Source organism: Centruroides sculpturatus, unplaced genomic scaffold (assembly GCF_000671375.1).
Source record: "Centruroides sculpturatus isolate CEXI.00-Female unplaced genomic scaffold, Cexi_2.0 scaffold1714, whole genome shotgun sequence".
NCBI classification, from domain to species: domain Eukaryota; kingdom Metazoa; phylum Arthropoda; class Arachnida; order Scorpiones; family Buthidae; genus Centruroides; species Centruroides sculpturatus.
Genome location: NW_019386081.1, coordinates 14,555 through 31,029, shown reverse-complemented (window position 1 = coordinate 31,029; position 16,475 = coordinate 14,555). Strand labels below are relative to the sequence as shown.

General features: G+C 29.6%; 1 protein-coding gene across 1 annotated transcript in view; it reads left to right on the top strand.

The window, feature by feature from the left end:
- The window catches only part of LOC111613473 (multidrug resistance-associated protein 4-like), a gene marked incomplete at its 3' end in the record, with an annotated part of 134,575 nt that overhangs the window by 104,409 nt on the left and 13,691 nt on the right, over positions 1-16,475 (top strand). The window contains exons 13-18 of the mRNA XM_023354827.1: positions 1,603-1,689; positions 1,754-1,850; positions 3,129-3,320; positions 4,644-4,819; positions 9,068-9,348; positions 12,897-12,976. Of these exons, the coding sequence (XP_023210595.1) occupies positions 1,603-1,689; positions 1,754-1,850; positions 3,129-3,320; positions 4,644-4,819; positions 9,068-9,348; positions 12,897-12,976 (913 nt within the window). The remainder of the gene's footprint in view (positions 1-1,602; positions 1,690-1,753; positions 1,851-3,128; positions 3,321-4,643; positions 4,820-9,067; positions 9,349-12,896; positions 12,977-16,475) is intronic.

The window sequence follows — 16,475 nt, the reverse complement described above, 5'->3', positions numbered from 1 at the left end:
GGAAGTAGGACGTGGGCACTGAATGTGTCCCCAGCCGGCGTTGTAATAACCGTCGATGGTTAAGTAGTTAGATTATATACGCTGGAAGAGGAGATCGGATCGGAGGTCCGGGTAGCGTAACTGGCAACGCATCTGCACGGTAAGCAGGAGTTGTGGGTTCGAGTCCCGCTCCGGGCCGATTTTTTCTCCCAGCGGTTCCAAATTATTTAAATTAATTAAAATTATTTATAATTATTAATATTAATAAGAGATGGCGCCTAACGCTTACCTCTAGTACCAAATTGATTACGTAATTTATCTAATAATTAGCATAAAACTAGCCCGATAGATTTTCGGCAGTCTGTTGGTTGTAGCTTTGTTGCTTTATTTTCATTTTATTTTTGTATTATAATTTGGAACGATATTTAACGGTAAAGATGTCCAACAAATATGTAGCCTGATGTTGGTCTATTGAATAGGTTTAAATCGTTTGCCAAATAAAATGAATTTCAGCAGAAAACCGGTGTTTAAATTAATAATATATTTTAAATTACTGTATGTTTTATTATCGTTAAAAAACTGTATTTATAGCATAATATTTAACATTAAGTTGTAGCATAATATATAATATTTAAATTTATTTCTTAATTTTAAGCTCAGAACCGATTTTATTCGATAAGTTATGACAGAAAATACACAAACACTTGATTTACTATTAAAACATTTATCATGTAGCTCAAAAACTCGGTTCTTTGGAAATCAATTTTGTGAATATATGTAAAAAATGCCGTGCTCTTTATCGGCCAAACTATAAACAGTTGCATTTTCAAACTTCGCCAGAAATCGTTTATCCTGGCCTTTTTTCTACCCGGCGAATTTCATTGAAAAATATTGCTGCATCCCAGGTCATTTAAATGATGAAAACTCTGAGTTTTCATAACTTAGATGACCTGGGTACCTGCAATATTCCCTATAGGGCAAATATTAAGAAAATTGACCTTTCTCTATTTTCTGAAAAGTTATACGCATAGATTTTTATTTTACTCTAACACAACTAGGAAATCAATGTGGTTTACTTCCTAAACGTCCTTTATCTATACTGATATTTAAAACTTCAAAAAATGATATACGGTTGATTTGCTATTATCTATAGTTAAAATGCTCACCACCATTCTTTCAGAGTGATTCGCTTTATTTTGGTACATTTTTTAAAACTTATTTACGAATATTCGTAATCTTCATATTCTGTATCTAAGCGTGTATAATGACTTAATTGTTAACACAAAAACATTTAAATTTATCTTTTGGGTTCAAAAGTTATGATGCTTTAAACTCAGTTTATTCTATTTGTTTTATCTTTCCTATTTTATCTAATAAAATACAACACAGAAAATTTCATTTAATATGCAAGAAAAATAAATTTATTAGCAAAACGGAAAATTTTCGAAAATTTGAAAAATTTTCGTTACTCTCTAATAGTTTCAAGAAAAACGAAAGTGAATGTAAAAATTAGAAAACACTGAGGATGGAGAAAACATTTTGTAAAATTATTGTAAATTCGATGTAATGCTTACGTGATGTTTCTTGCGTTTAAACGTGATTTTTTATTTTTTTATTTTTCAGAGCACTATATGTGGATGCCGATATTTTCCTTCTGGATGATCCTCTGAGTGCCGTTGATGTTCCAGTAGCAAAACATATATTCGACAAGTAAATATTTAAATAAATATTTTATGTATATTTTAATATATTCCAATTCTTTGCTTATTTTCAGATGTATAATGGAATATCTGAAACACAAGATTTGCATTCTCGTTACGCATCAAATACAATTTTTAAATTCTGCAAGTAAAATTTTAGTGTTAAAGAAGGTGAATACCTGAATTTCTTTTTACTAGTTTTTGTTTTATAAATCATTTTCTACAGTAATGAAAACACTATAATTTATTTTAACAAAACATAAATTCACACAGTATGAAGTTCAGAATAAAATTAACCATTATAATTAATATACAGTAGAGCATCGATTATCCGACTTAATTGGGGACTGGAGTTGGTCGGATAACTGAAAAAACGGATAACCGAAAAATATGAAAATATACGTTATTAGTATAGTATATTAGTATATCTCATGTAATTAGTATATTAGTATATCGCTATTAACCTACTTCGCGTTGAATTTTCATCGATGTTAAGCCTAACAAAAATTTTTTAAAATAATAATCGTCGCTTTTGTATCGTTAAAAATTAGAAAATTAAGCCTCGTTTAAATACTGGCTCCCTTTCATGGTCGAATGAGTGTTGTCAGCTACACGTAAAAATAATATCAAAGTAGCCAAGACATAGCCAAATATTGTAGCGCAACATCACTAGCGGACATTTGAAATTTGCCTACTAGGACGGTCGGTTAATCGGGGGTCGGATAATCGAGGCTCTACCTCATATTTTGTCTACTTGGACATTAATTATTAATAGGAGAATTATACTGGTTTTTAAGTTTTTACGCAAGAATTGAGTAAAAAGTTCTTAAAGAGAGTAGACATTCTTTATTGATCTACAGGTAGCTAAATAGAAAAAGTATACTTTCTTTAAGAAATTTTTACTCAATTCTTGCGTAAAAACTTAAAAAACCAGTATAATTGTCCTATTAATAACTAATGCCCAAGTAGGCAAAATTTTTATTAAGAAACTAAAGGACAGTAAGGCAATAATGATTAACCATTATAAATTTGACTGCACTAGTAAAAAGAACCATTACAACAAAGCTATATATGGACATCGTATCATGACATGTATGAACAATATAAAGAAATAAATTCTTTGGAAAAATAGTTTACCAGAAAATGATTCTTATTCCAGGATAAACACATAAAGAAAATTTGTAAAATTGTGATTCATATACGGTTGACACTTGTGAGTTTAATAACAATTATATTCACTTTCTATACGTGGCAGTAAATGCAGAATAGGACTTGCATTGCAATTTAAAAATGCATTTGTAAACATTACTAATAATACATTTGATTCCGGTAAATTCGGTATACATTAGTTAAAACGTAATACATCTTCGAATCAAAAGTTTTGTCTGCATACTTGTTTATATATTAAAAATTCAAAAACAATTTCAAAGTTGTGTTTTTAAATTTCAGGGAAAATGTGAGTTCATTGGAAATTTTAATGTATTGGAAAATTTAGAAATGCTTACAGGAATTTTGCCAAAGGAAGAAGTCGCTAAAAATAGCATGGATTTAGAGACTGCGGTTTTCAATGATGAGGAAATAATAGGAATCATTCATCCTGAAGTAAATGATTACATTGAAGACAATCACGACGGCGATGCGGTAAGGATTACTTGTTTATTAGACTACTATCTCAGTAAAAATTAACAGAGTAAAATAACTGATGTTAAGGAGTTTTAATTTTTTTTAATTGAATTTATTAACTTTTTCTCGTAAATGATTTCTAATTACAACAAAAATTATTCGATCATAAAGATTAATTGTTATAAACGATTTAAAAACGTTTTCATTGGATAATACTTCTATCTTTATATTTCTATTAGCGTTAATGTTTTAATAGCTGAGGCATAATTTTGTGCGAGATATAAAAAGCGCCTACTGGGTCAGGATCTGACATCAGTTGTGAATTTAATTTGGACAAAAGAACCCCTGTTATAGCGCGAAAGCCGGAGCGGTGCGGCTTTCGCGTTTGTGGAAAACTTGTGGTCTGCGACCAAAGGAAAAATTTCAGACAGGGAATCAGAAATGATTTTATTTTCTACGAATATCATACAAAACAATAAAGATTTTTTAAGCTTAAAAGATTATTGACGTAAATTACAATAAGCAGAAATTATATCTAAACTAGATTTATCCCATAGTTTACCTGCTAGTATGTGAAACTACTACAATAATTATAAATCACTAACGATTACGTCTATAAACGCCCCTATCTCTGAATGAGTGAGATTACAAATTGATTTGTATCGAGAAAATAACTATCCCGAGGAGTTCCTTCGTTGATTCGTTCCTTTTGTGGTTAGCTATCTTGGCGAATATATAAAACAATATCCCTTGAAAAAGGTACAGTTTTATTGATATGCTGGCATAAATTGGGATGATGAAACAATGGAATCTTCATGGAAATTTCGATCTTAAACAGGAACTTCTCTATATTTTTGTTTTTCTATATATATGTTTATATATATACGTTTATATATATATTCTCTATATATGTTTTGTATTGTTATTGTTTCCCTTGTCTCTGGTCATGCCCAAATTTGGAAAAATCAAATAGATAGTTCAATCTTAAAAATCAAATAGAATTATTCAATCTTAGAATTGTTTTTTGTTGAACTTCCTCAGGTGAATCGAACATAATGATAATATATGTTGAGATAAATTTCTTATTTTTCTTTTATGCAACTTTTGATTTTTTTACTATATTAGAACTAATGATCAAACAAAATAGAATAGTTTTATTGGTTTCTATATAGAAATTAACAATAACACATCTGATTTCCAGTTATATGAAGAAGTTACATCTTATATTAGAAAAAGTTATATCTTATATTCTTATGGTTCGAAAATAATATTAAACTATTGCTTCAGATTTAAGAAAAATTTAACTAATAATTATATATACAGTTTAATTATCTTTCGTAGGAAGATAAAAATAACAAAATACCACGCGACAATAAAGGAGTTAAGAAACCAGGAATTTCAGTCTATAAAGCATACGTGAATGCCGGAGCAGGACTTCTCTTCAAGATCGTTATTTTATCCACGCTAATTATATCGCAATCCGTTACCAGCGCCAGCGACTACTGGCTAATCAAATGGTATGATATTATTATAAGTTAGCATACTTTAAGACATGAACAGATTTTTAAACAAAACGTTTAATTAAAACAATGTTATATTACATAAGCCATATTGCATTTAGCACTGGTTTCAGATACTGTATTATCAATGACCAAACAATTGCAATAAATATATAATTTTATAAATATTTTAACTTACAGTATTATGTGGCATTCAAAATAAACGTCATAATAAAATTTTCAAACATAAGATATAATCAATACAATGAATTATAATAAGAATATTTATATATACATATTTTTAGAGTTAAAAAAAAAATATATATATCTTAGCCCAATAGTTCCCAATTAGTGGTAAACGTACCCCGAGGGGTACACGAAATTGCGTGAAGGGGTACGAGCGGCAATCTAAAATCGGTCGATTTAAAATTTAAATGCATTAGATGAAGCAATCAAAAAAATAATGAGTGGACCATCAAACATTCGGTAATTTATAATACGATGTCGAATGCACAAATTCGTTTATTTATAACTAAAAATATTCTCGAAATGTCATCAAAAAATGCATTTGTGACAATAACCAAATGAAATTCTTACGCAAGAACAAAAATTGTACAGTTAACACAATTTGTGTTAGTTGTACAATTTTTGACATAATAATAATGATAATTGTACATTTGTACAATTATCATTATTGTTAACGAAGCGGCAATAAAATATTTACTACTATTTTGCACAACATACCTCTGCGAGAGCGGATTTTCGGCCATGACAAACATCGTCACCGACTTCAACTCGAAGATAACTCGAGACTGAAGCTGACCAAAACGCAACCGAATTTTAACAACTTGTGAAAAGAAAATCGTGCACATTTGTTACATTAAAATTAAATAACCTTATGTTATTTTCATTATTGTATTCTAAAGGTAAAGAGGTAATTTTAAATGTAAAAATAAAGGTAATTTAAAGGTAACTTAATACAATCAGTATTAAGTTACCTTTAAAATACTATCATTATTGTATTAAGGTAATAAATAAATGTAAAAAAACTTATTCTATTTATCACTAGCTGTCTACCCACAACTTCGCTCCGCATTATATCAAATTTTTTCGTGGGAGTAATATATTTTCTCGCTGTAAAATATAGCCCATGTCTATCTACAACATGTAAGCTATCTCTGTGCCAAATTTTATTAAACCTGTTCGGTGGTTTAGACGTGAAAAAGCAACAGACAGACAGTTAGAATTACCTTCGATTTTATAATATTAGTATGGATTAATATAAATTTCTGCTATAAGGGGTACGCGAGTTTGACCTCTTTTTTGAAGTGGTACGCAGGAAAAACTAATTGGAAACCACTGTTCTAGACAAATAAATTTATTTTTTAAATTTAAACTTAAAACTTAATGTTAGCAGAAAAAATGCTTACTTCAGTACTTTGCTGAAATAAGTTTTTCGAATGATTAAAATATTTAAAACATTTTTTTGCACTAAACATCAAACATAATTTAATTTTTACGAGCCCACCAGTGGCCAAGCTGTCTTTTTATCCTGAACACTGGGTGTTCAGTCGTGGGTTCGAGCCTCACTCAGACAGGCTGACCACGGGTTTTCTCCACGTCTATAACGCTTAACTAGGGGCCAGTTTCCCTTAAAATGTTTTCGCGAAAATCATCCCCCCTAGGCAGATCGCCCAAGTGTTGCGTTGCCATAATTTAACAAACAAACAATTTCATTTATTTGTACTGCATCATTGAGGCAGGTGGAACTAAGTACATTAGAAAAAGTTATTTGATTTACATATCTTGTCCCAGTGTCAAGCATTGTAGTAGTAGATTCCAACATCTGATTTTTTAGCAGATAGGAATATATCAAAGTATAGACAATTTTAGTAGTAGTGGTTTTGGCAATACTGATAAAAAAATTAAAATTACATAAATGAAATAAAGATTGCAAATAAAAATTTGTCGAATGGAATTATTTCAAATAACAAAATTAATTTTTCGATCACAACTTTTAATTAAATTAATTTTATTTTAACAATAAGACAATGTTTAATATATTTTTTCTAAGTATTATAAAATTAATTTGCAATAATAATTTTTACAATTTGTTCTAATATGCAAGTAAATTAAAACACGACAACTTAAATATATTATAACAATAACGCAAAGTAAAATAGTAAAATAGTTTAATATAATAATTATTTAAATTATATTTGTTACTTATTTATTAAATATCGTAAAGAGAACAATGCTTTTTAAAATATTTGTGGTAATAACAATTTTTTTAATATTATTCAATCTTAGATACCAAAAAAAGTTCAATGTCTAAATAATGGGAGTTTTAGTATTTGAAAAGTTTTTTGTCTATAGAATTTAAATCTATGAATTTTTTGCTATAAAATATACTTGATACTTTTTAACAGAATCTATGTAAATGTCTATTACAGCTTCTATAAGACTGTGTAATGTTTTTACAACCAACTGTCGATAACTTGAAATGCTACAAAATCTATTAGCATCGCATTCCGTAATTTATATAAGTAAAAATTACGATTAGTATTATTTTATATTTAATAAGAAGATAATAAAAAGTTTTCGTACATAAATATTTTTTACTGACCATATAGAATGTTCATTGATATATCAAATGTCTTTTTTTCCTATAATTCATATTACATATATCACGATTAAATTCAATTATTTCATCCATTTCATTACAATGTTGATGTAAAATATATAAAAACATAATTTTTAAATTTATATTGTAATTGAATTGAAATGAAACTTGTGTTTTTAAACTTTAGTTACTAAAATGAAATGAAAGTAAAAGATTATAAAGTATAAGAATTTAACTCAAATTGTGCAGTAGCAATAATAATAATATTAAAAAAGTGTCTTTCTTCAAATTAAATTTATACTGTGTGATTAAACCAACTCATTAAACTTTGAATTACTATATGGTTTATACTATACCATAATTTCTTTGAAATAATATTTATTTAACTGATAANATATATATATATATATATATAAACTCATCTCACTTTAATGTAAATTATTATATATCAACAATCATTAGGAATAAATTTTACAACAGTAGCGTAATTTATTTTAAAAATAACTTGTTTAATTAAGTTAACTAAAAATATAATAAAATTGTAACACTATCTGTATTAGTAATATATATATTAAAGTACGTACAATTAGATTAGTTTTAAATATATTTTAAAAATTTATTTATACTAATATGATTACATTTATTTATAGTATTAACTTATTATCAATAACATTATCATTTTAATTAATTTCTATACATTTAAATATATATTACTCAGTATTTATTCAAATATGATTAAGAAAGAGTTTACAGAATATTAAACTCCAAGAAAACGAAACTCTGATTGTAATTACTTAAAATTTGTTTTTCATATGATAGATATAAGCGGTGCAAATAACTGTCAAGTCTTGCCGATTTTTTATGTCTATCTGTTAAATTAAAAATTAATAATAGATTTATTATAAAAATCAGTTTTCCTGAACTCTAAAATATCTTTCTACAAACCTAAACTCCCAGAACAATGTGTTAAACAGATAATTTTATTGTAATGCATTGCAAATGCCTCAAAATCAGTAATCAGTCATATTAAAGTAATGTTAATAATAAATACTCACTTTCAAAATTTATTAAAACAGAATTCTATATCATATAAACTTACTTGAATAAAAATACTTACTTTCTGAAGATGATGATTATATCGAATCGAAATTTATATATATATAAGAATTTCGTTTAAATTAGTACAGCCTTATTGTTAAAATTAAATTAATTAAATTAAGATTTGTGATCGAAAAATCAATTTTTGATCTAAAATAATTTTATTCTTCAAATTTTTATTTGCAATCTTTAATTTAATTTTAAAATTTTAATGTAATTTTATTTTTGTGATCAGTACTACTAATGTTTCTCAATGATTCCAAGATTGTTTTCATCTGCCTTAAAATCAGTGGTATAACGATGACATCACAGCTATAAATTTCAAAATAAATTGTAGAACTCTGCTTAGTTTTTCCTTTAAATCATTTCATGTATATATACCGTTGTATTTCGACTACTGACTGCTTTATTATTCGGTAGATTTCAATATTATTTATATATACTGTATCACCTTTATTTAACAGTCTGAATTAGTTTAGTCGTATTTTGCTATCAAACGCATATTAAAAATACCAGAAAGTTTAATTTTTATTTTATATTTTCAGGGTGCATGATATTAGAATATATAGCAAAAATGAAGAGAATCTCGAAAACATGACATCTAATACAAGCCTTTTTAAGGAAATTAAAAACAAAAATTTATACTATACTAAACATTTCGACATGTATGTTTATGTAGGATTGATATGTGCTGTATTTCTAACGTCAATACCTTCCGGATTATTGTTATGGAAATTTTTTACAATTGCTTCTTTCAAGCTTCACAACAATATGTTTCGTTGTATCATTCGAACTCCGATAGCATTTTTGGATAACAACCCCGTTGGTACGTAAAATGTTTTATTTAATTTATTCTTAAGTTAAAGAGCTTTTAATTAAATACCGAAAGAAATTTTCGATAGCGTTACGTAATTACGCATGCTGTTTATACTCTCATGTAATGTATCACAGATATATTACAGTACAGGCATACAATTACCGTACTATAATATAAACAGTAAAATACAGTGGGTGATCGGTTACCGAACATCATCCATTCCAAAACGTTGTTCGCTATTTGAATTGTTCATTAACCGTTTATTGATTTACCATAGGAAATTTGATTAATTCGTTCTGGAGACCCCCAAAAAATAAAAAAATATATATACAGTTGTCCCCCCTATAAAACGATAGATACACGTTCCGTTTTTTATGAAATTGATGTTTTAGCAGACCTTGCCAATCACAGTCCGACACATGTGAAGTTTACGGAGTACGGCTCTTTGAAAGATTTTCTTCCATAAAATTAATCGATTCCTAGACTAATTCGACTCAACATTTCCAAAATACGTATATTTTTTTGGGAATAATCCGTATAAACTATACTATAAACAAAAAATTGTAGGTTTACTTACCGAGTGTGCACCGTTTGACGTCGCCATTGCTTAAGCTTGTTTTGTCTCGGAGCAGTGCACCAAACGGCGGGCGCAATTTCTGATAAGTTATTTTTCTGCGAAAACTTCGTTGAACTTTGGAGACATCATTAATATAAATAATTTTTATGGCCGTTGAATAAGAAATGTTTCTTTCAAAAGAAATGTATAAAATTAGTGCTGTATTAGACTTACAGTATTTTATTTACATACTGTACAGACGATAATAAACTCAACTTACTTGCCTAAACTCTTCGTAGCATAGCGCTAAACAGCGGAAAGTATATAGATAATTATAATAAAGTTAAAATAAATTAAGTTAATATTTAATTATATATACAGTATTTAATTTATATATAATTAATATATAATTATATGTACAGTACCTAATTTATATATGATTTATATATTATACTGTACAAACAATAGTAAACTTAATTTACCCGTCTAACTTCTCCGTAGCGTGGCGCAAGACAGCAGAAAGTAATTAGGTTGCCCGATGACGTTTTACGGAATTATAAGAGTATTTTTACCATGTTTGTACGCGATACCGTCGCAATTTTTTCGCCGTCATATAGGAATCCGAACCATAACAACCCATGTTATAGGGGGTCGACTGTACTTCAGTTTAGAAATATGTAGGCCTAATAGTAAAAATACTCATATACACAATATTGAATTTTAATTAGTCATGTTTTTTTCTATTTGTGCGAGTTATAGAATTTGTCTAATGTGATTTGCTTTTCTCTCTTTTTCAGGATTTTTCAGAAGTAATTAACCGCTAGAACTTTATTTTTTTATAATAAAAATTAAAATTAAAAATTGTAATAGCATTAAAATTTTTAATTTTAATAGCATTATAATTGTAGAGTTATGCAAGCATATTAACCTAATTTGGTTTGGATGCCATTGTAAAACCGTTGTTCTGACATCCTCTCACTTCTTCAAAATATCGTTGTCTTGCCCTTCTCAACACGCGGAAAAGTTGTCTCGCGTACTATAACAATTCTCTCTTCTATAGGAAACAACATATGTATACTTGTGAACCGCCGGGAGGTTGGGAACCATCAACTTTCCTTTTGCGGCTACAGGTCGTTAAACCTGCTTACTTGTCAAGATGGCTAAATTTCAAATGTGGTCCCGAAGGGTCGAGATTGTTTTTGTCAAATCGAGTGGAGGAGGCGAGAGGGATCGTTGACGAGGCGTAGGCGATATGCGAGTAAAAGGACACTATTTAACAATGGAAACAACGATTTATTAGATTAACAAAAAATAAAGGTTACAAAATTCACTAGCTCCTAGCTCGCGGAGAGAAAGTTTACAATTATTTGTTCCATATCTCTAGTAGATTTCAACGTAGGCACAGAGTTCGACGCATGAAGTAAAAATTCTCGGAGACTTAATCCTTTCAGACAGTAGATGTGAGACTCCCCCAAGTAGGGGGAAAGAAGTCGGTTTTATAGCTTCGGGCAGGGTAAATTAGTCAGGTTATCCTCTATTGTGTGAGGTAGAGTTGGTTCTGCAGATGTAGAGGTTAAAGTTGTTCCCGGGACCAAGACAAAATGACGAATTCGGACTTAACTATAAACTTTTTGTCTTCAAAAGAGGAATGTCATTGTTCGATAGTTGAATGTTTATATTAACGATGAAAGTTTTAAGTTTCAATCGATATGTGATTCTTTTTTCCGACAATGTTATTTTAGCGAGGAGGCAACAAATTTATTTCAAATACGTCGAAAATTTTAGGAGGGAAAATGAACAATTTTTGCTTACTCTGAGGTCGGATCTCACAATACTTAATCTTTAGTTTCCTAATTTGTAAACTTATAACATATATACCAACTTCTCATCGTAATACTTTATGCTGTAATGCATATAACTCTTACACCTTCTAAAAATTTCAACCCAAATGTAATTGTAACTATAACATTTGTAATACCTAAAACATCTGTAAACTGGATGTGCTTACTGCGGAACCAGTTATGTAATGTTGGTTACAACATTAAAAGATGTGTGTGTGTTCTTCAAAATATGTTTAATTAATAGCAGATATTGGCATTAATCTTATTTTTCAGAAGCAAACATATCTTGCCGTGTTTCTTGGTGTTCTTCGTTGAAGAGTTCTTGAAGTTCTTCTGTCGTTAGATCAGTTTCAGGATCCATTTTGAGTTCTTCAATGTTCTTTATGTCTCATATGTGATTTTAGTTACTTCTTTACCAGCTTGAGTCTTCTTGATTGTACAGTATCTTTCTTATATAAGATTAGATTAGATAAGATTGAACTGACGCATAGTGTAGACCTGCTCAAGCCATACTGCCCAGCAACATCAAACATCTACCCATTCTCCACCTTTGCTATTATACTGTCACCTTTCGAAATAAATACCAAGGCAAACTTAACGAGTGCTCGCCCGACAGTCTTGCAAATATTGTACTATAAAAGAATTGTTTCTGTCAGAAAAATATAAAACTGGAATTAAAAGGGATAGATTCAAAGTTTGGAAAAATCCTATACAAGCAGTATATACCGGATTGAGCGCCGATGTCGACGTTTTCCGCGATTCGAAAAGATTCGAGTTGTCGCCTGAAGACAAATCAGATTGAATATTTACGTCGCTTCTTCTTATGTTTGTTCTGTAAGGTTAATTATCGGTAAGCAATGTGCAATGTTCGTTATCCGGACTGTTCGGATAACGAACATTGCACATTGCTTACCGATAATTAAAAGTGAATATAGTTATTAATTTAGAAAAATCAAGTAGCTTCATAATATCAAAACCATATTTCCATTCCTTAAATTATTGTGTGGATATAAATGTACCATGTACAATAATTTATTTGTAAAAATTCCAAAAAAAGGTTATTTGTAGATATAAACTGTGGGATATCCCTATAAATAATAATTATATCGAAATTTGTTTTCCATAATTATTTAATTCAATTAATATTTTCTATTTTTCAGGAAAAATCTTAAATCGATTTTCCAAAGATGTTAGTATTATGGACAATGTGATTCCTTTCTTTACTTATTTATCAATAAGGGTAAGTTAATTTTGAACACTTTATGTTAACGAAGCACACCGACAGTATAAAAAGTGTTTAGTCAGCGTAAGAAAAAAGGAAAGTGAGGGGCAGGGGAAAAAGGTAAGGAAATAGAAAAAAGAAAAACCTTCTGAGCGATGTATATTTGTACACCACTCAGAAGTTAGGTACAATTGTAGTAGGCACAATTGTACCTACTTCAATTATCGTTGGTGTGCAAGGCTATGGGTCCAAAAAATGTTAAATCGTAGCATACATTGTAAATAAGTTGTGCGGCTACATAAAAGCTACACAGAGTAAAGGTTAATGCTTAAAGCCAAAGAAAAGGCTTCAAACTATTACTAATATAATACAGATACTAATCCAGCAAGCTCTGTACGAAGCAAAATAATTTAATTGAAACAACATGAAAAAAGAATGAATATTTAAGTGAATTAACTCATATCTCTCTAAAATCTAACTGAAAACTAGTTATACTAATTTAACTTCTTATTAAACAAGAATACTAAGAAGGACCAACCAGACATGCAATGACAAATGACCTTATAAAAAATTTCTAATATTTTTACATATATGTAGAATAAAACAACATGAAGAACAATGAAAAAACCCGATTACTAAAGTAACGAGACACAACACAGAAGAACTAGCTGCTCAATTAACAANAATTACGATTCCTATAAAACTACGGAAAAATATTGACCGGTATCCGTAAAAAACAGTAAAAAACCCCCTATAATTACCTCAAACGTCATCGGGCAGCGGAACTACTTTCCCGCCGTCCGTAGCGCCAACTACAGAGAGATTTCTATCGTCTGGACAGTATTATATAAATTATACATAAATTAGTGAAGAACAATGAAAAAACCCGATTACTAAAGTAACGAGACACAACACAGAAGAACTAGCTGCTCAATTAACAACTGAAACAATAAATGCGAGCAAGGAAACATATTTGTTGTGTGTGCCATTGGGGAGAGCAACCACAAAAGCTTTGCTGTGGGAAATGAATGAAAATAAGTGATCGTACATTGTACATATCTAGATGAGTTTCTGTGGGGTTCATGGCTAGATGTATCCTTGCATAATTTTTGCTCTCGTTAAATTAATCCTAATGTTCGTCTATCTATCGCAACGGAAAATTATGTAAATAGCCGTTTGCTCTTCAATTCTGTATATTCAAATTTATGTAAAACTAGCTTACCGTCGCGCATTGCTGCGATCTTAAAAAAACGAAATTTAAGCAAACTCGTTAGGATAAAATTAAATATACATTTTATCATTTTTATTGAAACTTATTATTATATTATTATTATTCATTTTCATTGGGAAAATATTTTAAAGTTTCGTTTCAAATCTATTTATTTATTGGAGTACTTGTGGATACACGATATTTTTTGTTTTTCCATTGACGAATAAATCATAAGATTTTCTGACGCGTGAACAGGCCACATACAGTTGAACTGTACATGTGAGAAGCACGGATTCTTTAAATTTAGCCCATATACTCGCAGAGATTGTCAGAAGTACGATATTCCCCATTTTTATATATTTTTTTTAATCCTGTATAATTTTGATTATTTAATTGCTCCTTCCTCTCTTCCTTGGCATGTTGTGAAATTTCTGATAGTTGGATAATAAACCGTTTTATTGTAATTTGTCTTTTTAAATTATTTTGAGTTGATATTAAAATTTGGAAAAGGGGGATCCTAGATCGATAAAATAGGCGAATTTCCTCCTACAACTTCGGTCGTTGTTCGGGATACAGTTAAGGTTTTAACGAAGTTCGAACGAATACATAATTAGCAAAAAAAACAGTTGAAATAAAGTGATTAAACAAATATTATTACAAATATCGTAAGTAATAAATGCACATATATAGATATTTTTTAAAGGGGGAAATGGTCTTCACAATTTGAAATCTATCGAACACACTGTGCTCGAATGCTCATGTAAACACACGCCACCTATCGTAGGATAAATGTACTTCGCGGGAGTTTATTAAAAAACTTTCCAAAGTTTCATGGCAATCGTACTATGTCACAAACCTTGGTCGGAGTATATTAAACAACTTCCCAAAGTTTCACGGCAATCGGATAAACGATGTGGTAATGCATGAAGGACAGACAGACACACACACACAGACACACACACACACACATACATTCATTTTTATATATATAGATAAAATTATAAAAAGTAGTAAACATGAAAAGTGGTTGCCAGATAGAAAGGTATGTTTCTGAATTTTAGACACGCTATTTGGTTTTCAGAAACGTCAAATACAACAAATATACATGCACTGTAAGCTACTTTCATTATAAACTCTGCGAATGTTTGAGGTATATGCACTTCCATTGTTGTAGACAGTTTCGCTGTTGTTTTTAACCTGTTTCTTCATTCATTTTGATGAAATTCAGCAAGTCTTCCTTATTTGCTTGCCAAACTCGAATGATCGTTCGCACTTTATCTTGGAGTATATTTTCGTTATAAAAAAATTGCTGCAGCTATCACTGCACACGTACTACTGAATCCAAAACAGTGACCAGGCATTATAAATAATGACCAACAAAATTGGGCATTGTAATAAATTTCAATAATTTATCAAATTGACCGGTCATTATAAATACTGCTACCATCTAGTCGGGCAAAGTGATAATAATACGTTGAGGAGTGCTCATCGGACATTCGTTAGCCAATCAGAACTTGCATCTTACTTGCTCATGTGTATTGCTTTTAGTACCGAATTTTAAATTTATGTGACTAGTAGTTAATCATTCTTCTTTAACAAAAGTAACGATCATGGAGGAATCGTTAAATGTTACGAATAATCGCTTCAACAACCGATTAAGCGAGTTAATAGCAGAAAAAGGTGACGACAATCAAATTTTTACAAAATCAGCATATTTGTCAATGATACATAAATTGAGAGTCAAAAATGAAAGTTACTTCTAATTTACCGGAAGAATATCAGCGTTTACGTAAATATGACGTTGTATCTATCGGAAATTTAGAAAAATTAATTATGCCTGTAAAAGAAGGCAATGCAATTAAATATTACGTTCACACGGAAGAAATATGTCAGATATTGCACGATGCCCATATTGCTATTAGACATGACGGTAATAACCGCATGGAAAAAGAATTAAGTACGAAATATAAAAATACAGTCGACCCCCCTATAATTACGGTCCTTATAATTACGATTCCTATAAAACTACGGAAAAATATTGACCGGTATCCGTAAAAAACAGTAAAAAACCCCCTATAATTACCTCAAACGTCATCGGGCAGCGGAACTACTTTCCCGCCGTCCGTAGCGCCAACTACAGAGAGATTTCTATCGTCTGGACAGTATTATATAAATTATACATAAATTAGGTACTGTACATATAATTATATATTAATTATATATAAATTAGGTACTGTATATATAATTATATATTAACTTATTGTAACTTTGTTATAATTAAATATATAATTTCCGCCGTCTAGCGTG